Source organism: Gopherus flavomarginatus, chromosome 19 (genome assembly GCF_025201925.1).
Source record: "Gopherus flavomarginatus isolate rGopFla2 chromosome 19, rGopFla2.mat.asm, whole genome shotgun sequence".
NCBI lineage: Eukaryota > Metazoa > Chordata > Testudines > Testudinidae > Gopherus > Gopherus flavomarginatus.
The window spans coordinates 15,359,421-15,378,313 of record NC_066635.1 but is presented as its reverse complement, the minus strand read 5'-3'; the positions used below and the strand labels follow the sequence as shown (position 1 = coordinate 15,378,313).

At 45.8% G+C, this 18,893-nt stretch overlaps 1 protein-coding gene across 2 annotated transcripts in view; it reads right to left on the bottom strand.

Moving 5' to 3' along the window:
- Positions 1 to 18,893, bottom strand: part of CLUH (clustered mitochondria homolog) — a 54,752-nt gene that overhangs the window by 23,474 nt on the left and 12,385 nt on the right. Inside the window, exons 1-8 of one of the 2 annotated variants that reach the window (XM_050929140.1) lie at positions 17,564 to 18,790; positions 9,681 to 9,871; positions 7,331 to 7,502; positions 6,202 to 6,345; positions 4,344 to 4,471; positions 3,472 to 3,626; positions 1,864 to 1,989; positions 58 to 205 (exon numbers count right to left, since the gene is read on the bottom strand). In XM_050929140.1, coding sequence (XP_050785097.1) covers positions 58 to 205; positions 1,864 to 1,989; positions 3,472 to 3,626; positions 4,344 to 4,471; positions 6,202 to 6,345; positions 7,331 to 7,502; positions 9,681 to 9,871; positions 17,564 to 18,473 — 1,974 coding nt within the window. In that variant the 5' untranslated portion in view covers positions 18,474 to 18,790. Of the gene's footprint in view, positions 1 to 57; positions 206 to 1,863; positions 1,990 to 3,471; positions 3,627 to 4,343; positions 4,472 to 6,201; positions 6,346 to 7,330; positions 7,503 to 9,680; positions 9,872 to 17,563; positions 18,791 to 18,893 lie in introns of those variants that run through there. The other variant, XM_050929141.1, reaches the window with a different exon arrangement.

The following is an 18,893-nucleotide window of genomic DNA, read 5'->3' as shown; positions in this document are numbered from 1 at the left end:
GGCATTAAGAGCATCATCACCATCATCAACAGTAGTACAGCATGCAGCTAGATATACCTGTCCAGGTATGTGCTCTTCATAGCCCAGCCTTGACGTATAAGCATCTTCTGCCCTCACGCAGTCCATGGCGTGCTCTGCCTGTGGTGCCGTCCAACTGTAAACCTGGAAGGGGGTGGCTATCCTTTCAAAGGGATGCCTCTGAACCCTAGGCAGGAGTTCACAGCTATCAGATTATTTCCACTGAAGGGGACTTTAGATTTGGAGAACACAACAAGAATTCTCCTCCTCCCCAACAAAAGCTCATCAACAGGACCCAACATCAGCCCAATAAAGGTAACACAGCCAGCTCAACAAGTGTCATCTGATCAAGACCCACGTTCGGAACTGGCCTAAAGCTCAACAGCAACGTGGAGAATAAACTGGGCTTGGTACCTTTTATTCAGTCTTGTTCTTGGAACCAAGCTAGCTTTGTATGGAGAAAGCTCTCTCCACCCCAATCTTACAGCTGTGTTAATTCACTCTAGCTCTCTATGTTGGAGCTAGGGTCATGCCTGTGCTAAGCCCTGGCCCACATGGATTGCTGTTATAAAAATATAGTGTATCTGCCAGTGAAGCGAAAAGGCAAGCTTCACCTAATGGCCTTTTGCATAGCTTCTCTGCTCTCAGCAGGCGTCAGAATCCCATCTGTACTCATTTCTGACTCAACAGACAACAGACTAATCATTTTTTAAATGGTTGGATAGTCACAGTGGAGGGTTTCAGGCCACAGCTAATTTCTAGCTTTCGTATAGTGTCATTTTCATCTCCCTAATGAGACCAGATGCAGGATTTTTGAACATGCATGTCAATTTATATCCTGCAGAGCCCAGGCAGTTCATTAAGTGGACTCTCCAAAGGTTTTGTTTGAGAGCAGAGTAAGGGGGTCCCTATCGCAAGGACAAGGTTATAAAACAATTAGTGCATGTAATAATAAAAAATAAAAAAGTTACACAGAATTACAAGAAATTCACACGCATGTGTGTTTGCAGGTTTGTAATGAACAGGAGAGTAGTTATTTTAAACAAAATCACTGTGTGATACTTTCCCTCATATTATACTGGTTTTAGTCTTAGTTTTTTATGCCCATGCAAGAATGCCCACTGATAAGATCTATCAAGGACTGTTACAGAACTGAGTACTGCTTTTCATTAACACTTTGGTGCCTGGCTAGACACACCAATCGCGACAAGCTTTCTGCTCTGTAGATTCCTGAGGGCATTTGTTCCTCCAGTCCCACTTTTACTGGGGTTAAAGCCCCAAGAAAAAAGGGTGTCCCTTTCTCATGTACTCCCCGGAATCCAATCTCGTACACAGGCATAGACATTAGATTTCTGATCAGTGCAGTGACAAGGAACTTAAGAGTTCTAGCCGAAAGGCAGGCCTCATGCTGATATGTTTACATGCTCTCAGGGAAAGTGGTCTAATGGTTTCTGGAAAAGCTACCAAGTGGATTAGGGGTCAGGACTCCTGGGTTCCATGCACAGCTCTGTCACTGATTTGCTGAGTAGCCCTGGGCAAATCACTTTAGCTCCGCACCTTCGCGTCCCCATCTGAAATGAGGATTTCACTACATACCTCACAGAGATACCATTTGTAAAAAGCCTGGAGATCCTTGCTACAAAAATGAAAAGTTTCATCTAATTTCCAGTAAAGCATCCCCCAAGCTCTGACTGAAGAAAAGAGTGTTACACTCAACACCTGGCTTTATGAGCCAGACAGCACCATGCAATCCCCTGGACAGCAAGCCAACATCTGAACCTCACACCAAGGCATTTGACCAATCAGAAAAGCCAAGGCAGCTCAACATGGAAACACTGCTGCTACCGTTTCTTCTGCAGAGCTGAGAAATTTCTTTTGAAGGTCGGGCTGATCTGGTTAAGGAGTTCCACCAGGGAATGACTGAGAAAACTCGGATTGGCAGGTTTAGGATTAAAATTGTATGCTGTCGACCTGCAAAGAGAAAGCAGCTCTTGTTACAGCAGAAATAATACCATCACTCTCTTGTCAAGATAAGGCGGTGGCATTCTGGCAGCTTTTAATTTACACACCGTATGAAATGGGTCAAGATGGGGGGGAAAAAAAAAAAGACGGACACAAGATTTGCAAAACAGAGACCTTTGTGACATGTTCTCTACCAGTCAGGCTGTAATAGACTCCGTTGAGGGTCATCTACTCCCTCCATTTAAACCACAATCAGCATCCTTGAGCCTGCATCCTGATAGATGGGGCAGCAAGTGTTGTTAGAATCAGTCTAGCCACCATCAGTTATGTTTTCCCTTCCTAGCTTGAAAGGTGGATTTCACAGAGCAGGGCTTCTTCTGTGTTTTGATCACATGGACCACCTCTTAATAGAGCTCTCCCTTCCCAAAGCGGGAAGACTCACCTCCCAGATCCACTCCTGGTCAAAGAGCAGCTGCTTTTTTTAAATAGCTTTCACGGAATATTCGGACAAGAAATGGAATGTTATATTTGAGAAAGTGGAGTCACCAGGACCACACAAACCAGATCTCGCCACAGTTCACCAGCTATTGGTCTGCAGGCCACATTCTGGGAAACTCTTATAAGGAGTAGTTCATTTAGACTGTGGGCAACGACACCTGCATTCCAATGGCCTAAAATCAGACACTTTACTCACAGGAGTTAAGTTATGCACATGCTTAAACCTTTTACTTTCCTAGTCCCAACCCTGCAGATTTTGACAAGGGCTATAGATCACCCATAAAAGCTTCTCTTCAATTGTTTCTTCTGTGAGCTAGCTTTGCATTGGCCTCAGTGGCTCACTCTCCCTCTGAAGGGGAACAGAACACAGACACCCTCAACTTGCACGTTCTCTTCCTTAGTGAAGGGGGTCTGGTTCTAGTTCTGACTACTGTTTCCTCCATGAATTAGGACCTTACAATCTTCCAGCCCATCAGTTACATTTGCCAAGGAGATTAGCTAGCCTGGCAAAATTCTACTCACTCACAGCAAGCACAACACAATCCGTGTATTTATTATTTGCATTAATGTAGCACCTAGAAGCTCTAGTCACTGACCTCACTGTTTATCATCTACAGTCATGGTAAAGGATGGGCAAGTAAAACACATGCCTGGGCTGGTCAACTGCCAGATTTTGCAAGGCTGGGGTAGACACATGCTTCAAGGCATAAGATGATCACCATGGGGGTCAGGAAGGAATTGCCTCCCATTTCAAACTGCACTGCACAATTCGCTTGGAGCGTCACGGAAAGTGTTACCTTCTTCTAAAGCATCAGGCACTTATCTACTGCTGAGGAAGGATACCAGACTTGGCCAAATAGCTCGATCCAGAATGGCAACACCTAGGATCTTGCATAAATGCAGGGTTATATTAGGCTACTCACTGCCGAGACAAAGACACTTCATTTTAAGCCAGTTAAGGCAAACAAGAGGAGGTCAGTCATATTTACTCACTGATTCAGGTAAAATCCTCTGGTGGACGCAGTGATACTAACATGTCGATCCTCCACAGTGATGATGTACAGATACATGAGGTCTCCGTGCATTTTCCGGTTGCCAGGTGGGGGGTTCCAGCCACTCATGGTCAAGACTTTTAGGCACTGCAAAGGCTGTGAAGCACACAACGCGAGCACTTCCATCAGTCCAGATCCCCAGTTTCACAACACACTTCACATGGCTAGAATGCACACACTCGTGCAAGCTTTCTCTCTCTCACACACGTGCACACATCCCTCTGCACCCCCATCAGTCCCAGCATCGGTGCTTGCCAAGTTAGTGGTCCTGAAAGTACGCGCCCACTAAGCACTTTGCAAGTCTTGCCCATGGGATATTCTACAGCTCACACCCAAGCATCAGAGCGTCGCTCTTTATCCATAGTTGAAGAGCAGATCCTCCATGGCTTTAGACAGTACAAGGCATAGATTCCTTGACGCAATGGTTCTCAAAACAGCAGCTGCTAAAGCTGTGTTGGAATCCAAATGGGAAGGTATGGGAAGCACCAGTGTAATTAGACTAAAGCAATTTGAAGCCCCAGTATCCTAGAATTTGCAAGGGGAAGAAACGCAAGATCTCCCCTCCTCCCTCAACCCTTTCAAGATGATGGGTCACTGCTATAAAAGTGATCCACCTATCCTGTGTAGTCTGTGTGCAAAATACTGGACCTTAAACTTTATGCCGGTGGCCTAGCAGTGCTAGCTATTCAGGCACAGGTCCAGCACTCAACAGAGCAAGTCCCAAAGGTCACTTCAATGTAACTTTCAATCCCTGAATGTGTCCCTTCAAGAGGGGCCCGGATGGCCATCTTCAAAGATGCAAGAGAACTCTACCTTCCAGTCTCTGTTCTGGGGCTGGAGGGCACAGAGGGGTCTTTCTTTGCCACCTGGCAGGATATGTTCAGGAGGGGTGCAGTCAATTTGTTCCATTTCAGTACCTTTCTTCTTCCGTTTCCCACTGTCTAAACAAACGGACAGACAGGAGATGAGTACTGAACAGTGACTGCCTGGTCGCACGCAGTGCAGAATATTTCCATGTGGGATTCGATTGCTGGAATCCCCCTCCAGAATTGACCCCATCTGTTTGGACTGTTGGAACTACACTTTAGCTACGACCACTATGCAAACAACTGACAGCTGCTCCCTTCTTCCAGCCTGACATTAGCATTATAGCACGGAGTGGTTTTTATTAAGCATTGAGGCTGGAGTTTGCAAAGCGACCTAAAGGAGTTAGATGTTTATAACCCTTTGAAAGGTTACCTCTGCCTTGTAAGCTAGTGTATCCAGAAACAACCATCTCCACCTTTCCGGTTCGCTTCTCAAGAGTGAAAACATCCCAGCATGAATATAACTAGCCTTGGAAGGATTAGATTTTTTCATCAGTAAACATCCATTTCACCATATGCACACTAACCAATGGAATAATGTTTCTGTCAGTAATAAGCAAAATGTACAGACAGGCAAAGTAAGAAAAATGCGGCTTTAGAACCCATTAGAATTTGATTTAAGGCCACTTACTTTGTGTATTTTGACATGTGACGGTGAAATTTGTGTTTGAACCCTTATAAAACTTTACCTTCTTGAATCTCAGTGTCGACTGTCATTAAATAATTATTGGCTGACCACCTCGTAATTTCTCGTAACTGTCAACATTTAAGATCAATAAAATAATTTAAAAAAGCTTAAAAATAAACAATTGATCTTATCTGTCAAAATTATGGAGAAAAAAAAATCAAATTCTGCCATACCTAAATATAACTGCAGCTCAACAACGTCCCTGGGTTAAGATACTTCCCAACTCAATGAGTGCGGCTGGCTGCTCAACACTTGTGAAATTCACGTTGCTTATCCAGATACAGACTTGGGATCCTAACGCTGGGCACCAGGTTTTGAAAGTTTTGGCCACTATTTGAATAGACAAACAGTCCCCCACCTAGAACTCTCCCCACTGCACACCTTCACGTAAGAGCCTGGGAAAGTGTGTCCAACTATGCCCTGAGGGGTTAATAAGCCTTCATGTTACAGATGGGCAAACAGACCCATCCCAGAGAGGAAAGATAGTCCAGGGGTTAGGACACTAGCCGGGGCTCTGGGAGACCCAGATTCAATTCCTGCTCCATCACAAACACCCTGTGTGAGGGCAGGCTAGTCACTTAACCCCTCTGTGCTTCAGTTCCCCTCTACCCCTGGGGAGAATAGCTCTGCTCTACCTCACCGAGTCCCGTGAGGATAAAACACATTACGGTGTGTGAGGCGCTCACATATTGCAGTCATTTAAGCCACACAAGCACCTAATATAGACAGAGTACACATTAAATGACATACTGCAGTCATTTAAGCCACACAAGCACCTAATATAGACAGAGTACACATTAAATGACATACTGCAGTCATTTAAGCCACACAAGCACCTAATATATAGACAGAGTACACATCAAATGGCCTGCAGCCAGTGACAGAACCAGGAAGAGCAGTCAGGACTCCTGACTCCACAGCGTCTAGCCACCTAATAATAAATCATTTATATCAGGAAAGGAGTGTTGAGAGTTTGTCCCCTAGGCCCCACTGATATGGGGCATCTAGACATTAAACCAAGCACTTTAACTGATTAAGCGCTCTGTGTGGTGAAACGGCTGCATTTTCCACTGCAGCGGAGGGGTTCCTCAAACCCGAGAAGCCTTCTGTCCCATACCTCCTAGGTCTCCTTCCGTGAAGACGCTCAGGAATGAGAGTGAATTGCAGTCCACGCCATTGAAAGCATCGGACGGGTCAAGGCTCTTCAGAAGATCCCGAATGTGACGCACGTGTATCCTGGCTTCCCGTACCGTGTAGGGCTCTGATCATCAGAAGGGAGAGAGAATCTCAGGGTCACAACAGTTTGCACCCATCGTGGCTCTCGAAGGTCTCTACGCACACGCAGGGAGCTCAGCCAGGGATTCATTTCGCCCACCTCATTTTATAGCCGTTCTTGTCCCTCACTAAGGACAAGCAAGTGAGGCACAAGTACGAAGAGCCACTGGCAATTTTACATCACCATCCACTTGCGTGTTGCTGAAGCATGACAAGACACCTCTGCCTGCATGAAGAAGGTCTCGCACGCTGCCTGACCTCATCTGTAAGCTTTCAGGGCCTTTCTTGGAAAGCAGGTACAGCCCAAGAGCCCAAACTCCAATAATCAGGGAAGACGACTCAGCATGGAGTTGGATTCCACTGTTCTGCTGGTGTGTTCTGCTTTAGGCAGAGGGGGCAGCCACGAAGTGGCATTTTCCCCTGGCATATTTGGCATGGGTGAAGCTCACTGGATACAGGAGTACCCCCCACTGTGCAATTGCTGCCCTCCCAGGGCCTGACTTGCTTTATATGATCAACTTCACCATTCACGGATACTACCTGGGACCCGGTAGTTTGCTGGTTACCTAGCCATTCCCCTGCAGGCTAATGGTGCAAAGACTAGCGGCAACAGGAAGTTATCCGCCGCCTGACGGATGCTCAGTGACTTGCATGAGCGATCTCAGTCCAGTTCCCAGCCATGGAAAGGGGTCACGTTGCAAGAACCACCTCCAACTGATTTTCTTGCAGCCTGGCACCAGAAGGGCCTAGGACTGAATGGGCCATGGGATTGGTCCTGACAAGTGAGGGCTAAGGCGAGGAGGTGCCAGCAAGAAGTGATCATTGGGGACGGAGAGGGCCCCTCCCCTTCTCCAGAGAAGTCAATCAAGTACCATGTCCTCACTGGTACTAAGTCTGTAGAAAGACAATCCAGAGGCTTCATTGTCTATCACTCAGCTGGTTCCCCCGCCCCCCACGTTTACAGAACGTGCCTTCAACCACTTTCAGCACCGACCCCTCCTGCAGCCCTTCAATGGTTTTCAGCTCTGCAAAGTTATCCAGGACATTCCCATCCAGCTGCAGAGAGAAGCAGGTTCGGTGACAGGTGTCCTCTCTGTCCATCAGCACTTGGTGGATCTCCTGCACCATCTCTTGAGGAGAGACCTTAAAAAAACAAACAAATACACCAAATGAGTTACACGCTCAGCTCCACCTCCTCCTTGTCCTTGGGCACTGGGCATTTATGGCTAGAAAATAGTGAACAAGAGAAGATTACAGGAATATTAAGCATTTGGGGCCAGATTTTTAAGGATGCCAGTGGCAAAATGGATAATTAGGAACCGAGACTGCTATTTCCCCCATCAAATTTACTTTGCACACACAATGGCGTGTTGTGCATGTACAGCCACGCTGCACTTTGGGGAGAAGTTCAGCCTTCAAGCATGCAGCTTGAGCAACAGACAAAGCTGTCTTGACTTGAGTGACTGGCCTACCGAGGCTCCTCTCTAACCCTTCCGCCACGTTTCAAACATCATTTAGGCCATTCTCAAGGTATGCAGACCCAGGATGGTTTACATAAGCTGCTGTAAACAGCATAGCCTGCTATTATCAGCCTATTAAAGCTAACAGCTGAAGGGAATTAAAGGAAAAAGGAGTCCTATTCAGGTTCATCTGGTTGCGCTGAGGAAATCATTTAACTGTATTTTCTGCTGGTCACAGGTAGTTACGGTTTCTCCTTCATTTAGGGACTCAGACACCTCCGGGAAAAAGCTTTCCCTAGGCTGTTTTCAGTGCCAAAAGGTAATGGCAGCCGAGCCCATCCAAGCTCATCCTGACCTGTGGGGACGTCACATGCTAATATATTCATCCCAACTCTTGTGACAAAAGGGAGCTTCTGTAACAACTCTGCCACAAGCAGGAACTCATTTTAACTCTGGGCCGCAGCACATTTTTGCACACGTCTTAGCACCGTCCCCAAACCATCTACCTGGAATCCTAGGACCCAAAGAGACTATGGATTATCATCCCTCTCGGTGTGTGGAAGGCACCTCCTTTACAGAGACCACCTCCACCACTAGTGACTGACCCACTTTCCACAGCCTCCTTGGCACTTCACTGCAGCAAGGCTCAGGAACCTGCCCCATCTCATAGCAGTTCTCAAAGCCCTGGAGGAAGGCAGGTGAGCAGATCTCTCCCTTTCTCATCCTGTCAGGCAAGGCAGCCCTTCTCTGAGCAGCTAGAAGGGCCGGCTGTTCCATCTGACATGCTCAGCCTGACTTTGCCTCTCATGAGGTCACGTTGCCTCTCCAAGCTCAGGACCTTGGATCCAGAATAATTTTTAACCTTGGATCCTGCAGCGCGCAGCCAGCAACACAACGCCGCTGGACAAGAACGGAGGGGAGAGAACAAGCCTGGTGGTGCACGAACAGAGAGGGGGAAGCTCTCAAAGCTGCTCCATCATACAAAGCAAAGCCACCGCTCACACTGACAGGGTTGGAAGGTGTGGTAGTAGGAAGACTAACAACTAGGTACTAGAGGGGAAACAGCACACTCCTATAGGCACTCTGAGACATGGTCACATCTCCCAAACTCCACTGGCTCCCCATTTGTTTCAGGCTCCAGTGCACAACGCCTTCCTTGTTGTCAACTGAGCCTCCACAGGTTGCCTCCAAGACTACATCTCCCTTTGCTTGTCCAGCCGCCTCTCTTTCCCTTCGCATTGCCTTCTCCTCTGCAGCTCTGTCTCATTGTCCTCAGGCACGATGTGAGAAGGGAGAGGGAAAACAGCCAGCCAGGGAGGAAAGGCGTCTGTGACCATGAGATGCTGGCTAAGCATCACTATTAAATTAAACAGACTTCCTGCAAGTGCAGCTCTGCCAAAACACAGCCAGCCAGTCACCTGTTCTTTCCCCTTCACTCATTTGGAGAGACAGTCGGATGTGCAGGCACCAACCTCGAAGGCTTCTGGTTAGCTTTTGCCATGCAATGTATGCCGGTATAGGGAAACCTCACGGAAACAGTTCTAATCCCAGCCCTGATACTGCTTTCCCGCCTTCCCCCAACACCTGGGAAAAGTGATTTAACATCTCTCTTCTTCCCGCCCCCCCCCTCATCTCTCAGGATAACGCCAGACCTACCTTCCTCCCTCACACAGATACGCTGAGAGGATTAATTAGTTAGCGTTTGTAACAGTGCTTTGAAGATTAGCTTTGCAAGTGTCATGCTATATGCTGGCATAAATGATTAACACGCAAGCCAGCAAGGGTCAGCCAATCTGGGCACAAGCACCTTATCCGTCCGGGTCTTTCCCTCATAACCGCCTTGTTCTCAACCGACGCTCACCTGCAGGGAAAAAGGTTCTATTCCCGGAGCGTAGATCTTGACGGTGAAGCCGGTGTCCTGTATGACGATAACTTCCTGGTCATTTGCATCATCCCCTGGGTCAACCTCCTCGTGGCCATTCTGCCTGGTCTCCTCCTTGAGGTGCTCGTAAGAGCCGTCACCGTTCATTAAAGCCATGCCAGACGGATGTTCTAGTCACAACGCGGGAAAGGGGAAAGAGAGATTTAGCAAGGGCCCAAACAGAGGCAGTCGCCCCGGGTTGCTTAACATACCAGCCTACCATAAGCTGGCAACCTCCATTTCAGCAATCTGTGGTTTAAAAAAAGCCAATGTCATTACATTTCCCACCCATACAATTGGTGTTTAATAGACATAGGTATGCCATATTTTACCGCTTGCATATGTAACACCCTTTCTCTTGCCCAAGGGGTACACATCCCCCAAAGAGAGCAGAATCAGCAGGGCAGAGGTAGGGAGGAAAGAGAGAAACAGGGAGAATGGCTCAACCTAGAAAAAGTCAGTTCAATTTTAAGAACCTTCTTAATGAAAAGAGATGGGTGTGTGGTGCTTTGCAGCCTGAGGGCAGCTGTAACTGGTGCACCAACAAGTTACGTGGGTTCTTAAATACCTTCCCTTGCTCTCCCGTTCAGCTAAAAATCGGGCAGTTGCATTGCTAACCTGCATGTCACGTGGGACCCAAGCTACTTCACAGAAATACAAACCGCTCCCACGCCCCTGTGTGCGTCACACAACTCTTTACATTTTAAAAATATTTTGCAGATGTCTTGCAGTACACAGGGAGCGACTTTGCTTGAAGAACACGTCAGCTGACACATGCAAAATGAAATGACTTGTTGTTTGGCAGTTCCTCCATGCCCACCCTGGTCCTACTGCCTGGACATAGCCAGATTTTCTTACTCAACGACAATCTGCACACACAGAAGCCATTAGCAGTGTGATAAACGGCAGTGATCTGTTCAAAATCCATAACCCTGTGGAATCGTGTCCTAGAGAGAGTCATATGAAATCCCGACCTCAATAATTTAAATGAGACTGGGCACAACACCGGGGAATGTGCTGTAGAGAGAATATTACTGTACTGGTCATGAAGGAAGGGGCTGGCCTGCATGATCTAATCTGTTCTGGTGCCCTCCTTACCAGGAGACAGCCCCTTTCCACACTGAAAAGGATACTTTGTGGGGGGAAGGGGGAGTTTTTTTCTTTGTTCCAATACAGAACTAAAACAAATGTCACAAACTCAAAAACTGCCATGAAATGAAATTGTCATCCTCTTACTCAATAGGTCTTGTACATTTCTACTGCTTCTAGGGAGTTACTGTCTCATTCCTAGCTGCATTTCTGGGTATTCCATAGCATCTTCCTAAACGCCTTTAACATGCCACTCCATTTTTGTAGATGATTCGAGTGAAGACAAGCATTGTGACGCTCCAATACACATAAGTGAGCATCAGCCACGCTAGACCCAAAGCATCAGTTCCTTATGCAGCCCCAGGATGGTCAGGTAACCACTCAGCCTCTCACTTTTACCATCTGGAAAATGAGGATAAACATATTTAATTGCCTGCCTCTTGAAAGTGCCACAAGACTTAAGTAATTAACAACAGCAAGGCACTAAGCGTCCTCTCCCATAGGATTATTATTCTGGTATTATGGCTCCAGATTACAATCACTCCTAATTTACTGGCCTCCTAATGGCAGATGACTGTCAAGGCCAAATTACAACAGGGAGCAGATGCAAGAAATGGGGCAGGAAACAATTTCTCCCTATCCAATGGGACGGGTAAACAGCAGAGCTGTTTTAACAGCCTCTGGTGCCATCAGCAGTGGCTGCGCAGATGCCAATGTTTAGTGTCTCTCTACACGTGTCTCCCACGCATGCTGTGCTTTAACAGAAACCACAAGCAGAGCTGACTGAAGGCTCCACTGGGATTCTGACACGCCCAAGCCATGCTGGGAAAGAGGAACAGACACACTGCCCGAGTAACCGTGCCCTGAATAGCCGGGTCTTTGAAAGGCACATCCCCAGAGCCCCAGGGGAGAGGCTCCCCTTGTTACACCTACAGAGCAGAGCTCCCTTCAGACAACCTGGTGCATGGGGGGGGGGGGGGGGGTGAGGCCACAAGATGCCCCTGAAATGCTACTCTGGGATTACTAGCGTCGATGACAGTACTGTCCCTCCCTTCCCACGTAACTGGACTTCTAGAGCCTAGGACAAGGCTGATCCTGCGTGGGTGCCATCGGAGCGGGAAGGGCTCCCTTGCTGTACTCTAGTGGACGTGAAGGTGGGGAGGCAGAGTTTAGCCCGAAGCGGGCTACAGTGGGCCCCATGTACGACAGGCTACTTTAGACTTCGGGGAGCTTTCACTTGGTGTCAGCAGACACACAAAGGCCAGTCTTTATGCTCTTCCACCCAGCAGCCACCCTGAAGCTCTTGCTTGCAGCTCTGGCAAACCACATGGGCTCTGTGCAGCAGGCCTCATTCCATCCCCTCACACCAGGATCCCACGGGTGCTATAATCAACCTGACATTTGCTGCTCTGCACACGTGCGTCTATCTCCTATTAGCCCACCGAGGAGATGCGTGTGAGGAGGCATCCCATCCAAACAGACCCACAAGAGATACCTAGTTTGGATACAACAGCCACTCCAGCAACAGAGCCCGTAGAGAGGAACATAGCCAATTGACATTCTCCAAGATTACTACCTTTTTCTATCACTACAAAGGCAGGAAACATATCAGATGGAAACACTTCTAAGTTCCCAGCAAGTAAGTAAAGTTTCCTAAAAAGCCAGTGGAAATTAACTGACTTGCTCAGAGGTGGGCAGTTCTAGAGACAGGCATGTCACTCATTTTCCTACTACTGTTTTGTTTTTGTTTTTTGCTGAGGCATCATAGGCTAACAAATGCCGCAAGCCAGGACTACCCTGGCTCCAAGCGTGAACTGAGCAACATAAACTGGTCATGGATAAGTGCTATTAACTCCATCTAACCAAGCGAACCCTGCCACCAAACAGGGTCAAAGGAGAGGCTGCATATGAGCTTTCCTACATAAATTCAGGGCGATGCTTCTGTTTGTGACCTTCCTGGGCTATAGAAGTTACCAACGAATGGAGTGAGCAGCATTTTGGTGGACCGCTTCCTAGCAGACTTCAACACATCAAGAAGCTGCCATCATGCAATATGGTGCAAAATAGCCTCCATTGGCCATCGGGAAAGGATATGAATTGGTAAAGCTACGGGGCAAAGAGGGGAAGCAAAGAGGTGGCAGTTTAATGCCTACTTGCACCACACGATCCAGTTCTAGCCAGCATGGTCTCAAGTTGAGGAGCAAGAAATTAATCCTGCACCAAGAAAGAGGGTCGGTCGAGCAGATTAACCCAATAGTTTGCGTCACCTTTGGGAAAAGGACGATGGTTTTACAAATCGAGGGAGGGTTTTCAGGACAGTAGCCTTTCCATGCAAGCTGTCTCTTTCATTGCAACCCCAATTTGGAGCGGTGCAGGGGAGTCTCCTCAGGGTAAGCCTCGCATACTCAGCGGTGACTCACAAAGCCTAGCAGAGCTTTGCATGGAAGTTTCGCCTGCCCACTTTTAAAAGGAGTCACCAACTTTCACTGCCGCTCTGTAGAACCAGATAGAAAGGGACACGACAAACAGAAACAAAGCCAGCCATGCCAGCGTTTTCCACAGAGAAACGCCTGAGGTAATCAAACTGCACAAAGAGGGAAAGGAAAATAAATTTTACAAGCTCTCCTTCAATAAAATTTAAGATTGTTAGTAACAAAAGGGAATTTTTTTTTCCTTTAAAAAAAAATAAAAAAATACCCACACGCTAGCCTTTTCTCTTAGAGGCAATGCAGTTTTATTTTATAATTCTCAGTCCGAACCTGGAACCAGTATGTTGTGCTATTCTATCAATGGATATACTCACGAGTAACTTTACTCATTTCTTCAAATTAAAAAACATCTCTGGGCATCTCTCCTGTCTTTTTTACATTTTAATTTACAAATCAATGTGTTTGTAGGACTGAGCCCCTACTCTGCACAAAAACGTGCAACACAAAATATTTTTAAAATACGGGATAGTAATTTACTGAGTCATGTCTGAGAACTGGTTGCGTTCTTTTCAGAAACCTTAGCCCAGCAGCCCCTCCTTTCTGCTCAACGATCCTGATCTTATCACTATAAACAGCAACATGGACATTCCTTCTATTTCCACGTTAAACCTCTAACACTGCTTTGTGGTCACAACTGTTCCTCTGAACCTCCAGGTTCTTCTATTATTTAAAGTGACAATACACATTTACAGTAAGAATCCTCTGCATCTGAGCCTGCCCTCCCAGGCTCTTCTAAAGTGACTGAACCATGTTTTCTTTGGGCAGACACTTCAGCTGTAACTAAATATTCTGAGCCATTAGTTCATATCACAATCCTCACCCTGTGTTCAGGCTTTGCTGACCACTATGTTGAAAAAAAAACAAGCAAACCAAAATATTATGGTGAAAACCAACTTTTCAGAGGGAACAGAGAACGCTGTAGTACTCGATTAAATTACGTCACACCTGGTGTAATAATGCAAGTAGAAGAATTCGTTTCTATCTACTCACATGGACAGACCAAAAAGATATTGAGACAAGACACAGTATTGTAATTATCTCTATTTGTACTAAACCCACACATGAGGTAGGCACCTCACAAAAACAATTAGATCAAGGTCCCTGCCAAGGTGTAATTTTAATATCTGAATTTGAATACTACTTCCTATAAGCAAGAGAGGTAGCGGAACATCAGCAATTTAGATCCATAATGTTCAAACAAGCCAGGGAAGTGCCAAATAGCTAAGTCAGTGGTTTTCAATCTATGATCCAAGGATCCTTGGGGGTCCACAGACTATGATCCAGGATTGCCAAAAGGGTCCGTGCCTCCATTTGAGATTTTTTTTTTTTTTTTTTTTTTTTTAAGAGATCCACGAATGAAAAAAGGTTGAAAACCACGGAGCTAAGTCATTCTGTTATTTCAAGAGACAACAACAATGCCTTTTAACAGAAACACTTTGCTGCAGATTTCATCCTCAGGTCTAAGACATACCAGTATAAATGCTGTCTCAAGTTAACCTGCTAAGAAATTACATTCCAACCTTAAGAAATAGGCGACACTGTCAAAATCAAGTGCGGTTTTGGGCATTTAGCAACACTAGCAGTGGACTGTTAAAGATGAAGGAATTAAAACTCTATTTTGTCCATACTCATCTTAAGCATGAACCTGTCACCACTGTGATTCCAGGTTCATTTTGAGGGTACAAACATGTCTTCACAGTCTGAAATACGCTTCCAAACACATCTCTTGCTTTTAAGCATGTCTGCAGAATGAAAATGCACATTTGGCACAAAGATCAAAACAGAAGAACCCCAGCACGCTAAAAGCATTCCCATCATCTTACTAGCTGAACCCAAGACAGCATTCAGGACCAAAATTCCACGGTGTTACACTGCTGTAAGTACAAAACAGCAGTAACAGAGCAGAAAATGCAGCTACTGCACATTCACAGGGGCAGAGAAGAGCAGAATATTTGATCCCAGCACCTTTATACTCTGCTTCCATAATCTGGGTGGAAACAGAAGCCTGATGGGATTTATCACTTTGATCCCAGGTTTAAGTGACTAATATTTAGATTTAAGCCATGCTAGTGTCAGTTTTCAGTAAAAAGCAAAATGGAGAGGGTGTGCGGGGGGGAACATAACAAACCTGTTCTCCAAAGTATTTCCACTCAGAACAAAAGCCAGCACGTCTGCTAAACTCTGTAGCGCCTTTTTGGTAGAATTCAGCCACAAGCTGACAACAACTGGCCTGAGTTTTAAACGAACACATTATTTTTAAAGACTGGCATTGTAACAGAGCACACACGAGTGCTACTGCAACATATCACTCTGGTTTATTGCTATGGATTATGCCTCCTGTGGAGTGTACCAACCTGAGAACCAAGAAACGCAAATCAAATCCTGCATAGAGTTCCAAGTGGCTCAGCTTCTATGTGTTTTATGACATCATAGAGTCACAGAATATCAGGGTTGGAAGGGACCTCAGGAGGTCATCTAGTCCACCCCCAGCTCAAAGCAGGACCAATCCCCAGACAGATTTTTGCCCCAGATCCCTACATGGCCCCATCAAGGATTGAACTCACAACCCTGAGGTTTAGCTCAAACCACTGAGCTATCCCTCCTCCCATCACAGCAGAACCCTCCACTAAGCTATCCTGCTTGGCCTTCACTGACCTCACTCACCTATTTTACATATCAGATGGGCTCTGCTGCAAGAGATCTAAACTATGCAGCTATCCAACAGTACCAGCAGTGACTCTTTAGCCATGTTGCCCTAACCTAGGGGCTTATCCTTTGCCCAGCTCTCACTTTAAGCATGGGAAAGATGGAGGAAGAGGAGCAGGCTGCGGACCCAGTCTATAGAGCAAGTGCAGAGCTGCTTAGAGGCTGTTTCATCCACAATGGCTCACATAGCCCTGCCCATCCCTGACTTGGCTCCACCATGAGGCAAGGGAGCCAAAGACTTACAGAGCTGTACTTCTGATCCCTCTCTTCCCCAGGCCTGCCTTCAGTGCAATAATGTAAAGAGCCCCTTGTAATCCAGCTCTGGCCTTTGAACAGCACAACCATATTGGGAGATGCATAAACTAGGGCTGGATTTGCCTAAAAATAAAAGGAATAGCAGATTAAATACCTTAATTCTTCAGGCAGAAGTTTGTACACACACTGGTATAACCACACACCTTGTGACACCATGCATGCACAGGTGATAGCCACATGACAGTTTGCAGAATCACATGGAAGATGTATTTAGCAGGCACCTTTCACAGCCTCAAGGGCACCATCCTCCCTCCTTCCCCATAACACTTTAAACATTCTAGACCTTGAAAAAAAATAAAAATAAAAGGGAAAAATGGCCACAGAAGCATTTATTCTCTTCCCCTCCTTAACCGCAGAACTTCACCCAAGAGCGACACTGGCCCACGGTTAGGGTTCCATTCTCTTACTAGGCTTTAGCCATCAGATTATGCTACCTCTCTGCAAAAGAAGAAAGATTAAAAAAGTTAGCCTATAACCTTCATGTTACATTTCGGCACGCGCAACAAAATTTTCATATTACGTCATCCATACTGCACATACGTACACATTGTGCCTCAATATATAAAATACATAGGACGAATCGGTTCTATATGTAGATGTTACTGTTTCTTGTGCAGTTCCTGCTCTGTGTATAAATGCATAAAGCTAACACTGCAATAACTTACCCTTTTAAAGAGCCTGGGGAAGGAGCAGGATGCAAAAATAAATCCTAGTTGGTTGCACAGTGCAAATGCACACTTGGATTTTAAAAATCCACCACCCTAAAATATCCTGAACCTAAGTATAGTTTTGCACAAATCTGCAATTTTTGCACATTACCATAGTGCTGCATTTAGGAAAGAGACCCACACTGCACCCAGAATATCTCTTTAAAAAGATTGCAATTTCATACAGCAACTATTCCTTACTGATCTCTAGTCACTTGTGAAGTCAGAGGTTTAGATTGCAGTGACTGAGTTCTGTGCACAAAGAAAGTTTGCTTTCATAAAATGGAAAAAAGCTTTTGTGCAAAGATCAACAAAAATAAAATTAAAAAAAGAGTCACCTTGAGACAGAGCAAACATGGGATATTTCAGCCAAAAAGGAAAAGTTTTGAGATAGTTAAGGGAGTGAATACAGAGTCTGTATGGAAATGTGATTCTTCCCAGCATATCCCTCCCCCAAGACATTATATATAAACAAACACACACACAAACGGAAGAAGAAAAGTCACCCCCCAAGCACCTAAAAAACAAAGTTTCCTTTTCCTCCTCCTCTTCTTCTGCTTTGATGGCAGTATGCTCACTTCAAGATCAGGATCAAGGTCAACTGCAGGATTGGTCAGTAAGTAACAAGTGCTTTTATCCTGGATCACATGTGTATTCTCATCTGTAATGACAGACAAGACCATCTCTTGTATATTCTGGCTTTTCTCTGCCTTTACAGAGTGGTTAGATTCAGGTGTTTCAGCCGCTTCACAGCTCCCCAAGTTAGAAGCATAAGTTTTGTGTTTTAACTGGACACCCGGATCTGCTAATGATAGTTCCAAATTGGAGGCTTTTCCCCTCTCAGAGATGTCTCGGTTTTGCTGCCAATCAACAATAGGCATTCTGTGGGCTGCAGCTCTTTTGTCAGCTGGTACCACAGGCTCTTCCTGGTTGAACGATTTAGAGTCTAGGCCATTGGCCTCAAGTTTCCCGCAATTCTGGCAGGCCTCAAGTGACTGAGAATGATTTAACTGTGTAGCTGATCCTTTCTCAAGGTCGCCAGGAAGGACAGCCAGAGCAGAAGATGCCTCTGTCTGCTTTATTAAGCTAGCAACAGCAACACTGAGTTTCGAGCAGCTGTTTTCACAGGCCTTCATCGTTTCTTCACTGCCCTTCTCCTTGGGTAAGCCTTGAACATATTCTGGCCATTTTTGCAGACTTTCATTCGATGCATTGCTGAGAATAATGTCCGGATACAGTGGCAAGCACTTGCAAGCTTCCGAGACATCTAACTTCATTTGAACAGGGAGGGAGACATCAGGAGATGCAGTGCAACTAATGGGAGATTTGGGTAAGAGAGGGGCCCTCTCAGCCGAATTAAAGCTGTGTGTCTGGAAGATGAGATCAGTGACATGCCTGCAGCAATTTGCAAAGATACTGTTTCCCATGATTACTGGTTACACAGATGAAAGATCAACGGGAGAAGTATGTTTTGTTTGCAATCTCTTGTTTGTATACATATATTAAAGTACACAACAAAGACAGGTCTCGCATGGTCTACAGTTTGGACTTGTTAATGCTGCCACGTAGCTAGCTGATCAGATTTTCTAAGAAAATTCTTATTTGAACCCCATGAGACAAAAAAGCACAAGATTAATACATTTAGACTGCTAGCATGCGAAGAGACATACGTCAGGGAACAAAGAAAGTATTCTCTTAAACACTCATCTGTTTCTTCCCTTCTCATATCTTACGCAGATTTAAACCTTGGATTCACCATAGCAGAAGTTGTCCCAAAGTTCCTTCCAGTGACCTTCATCTTCCAAACATCTTTGCCTTGATCTTCAAAATATCAAGTTGCAGAATGC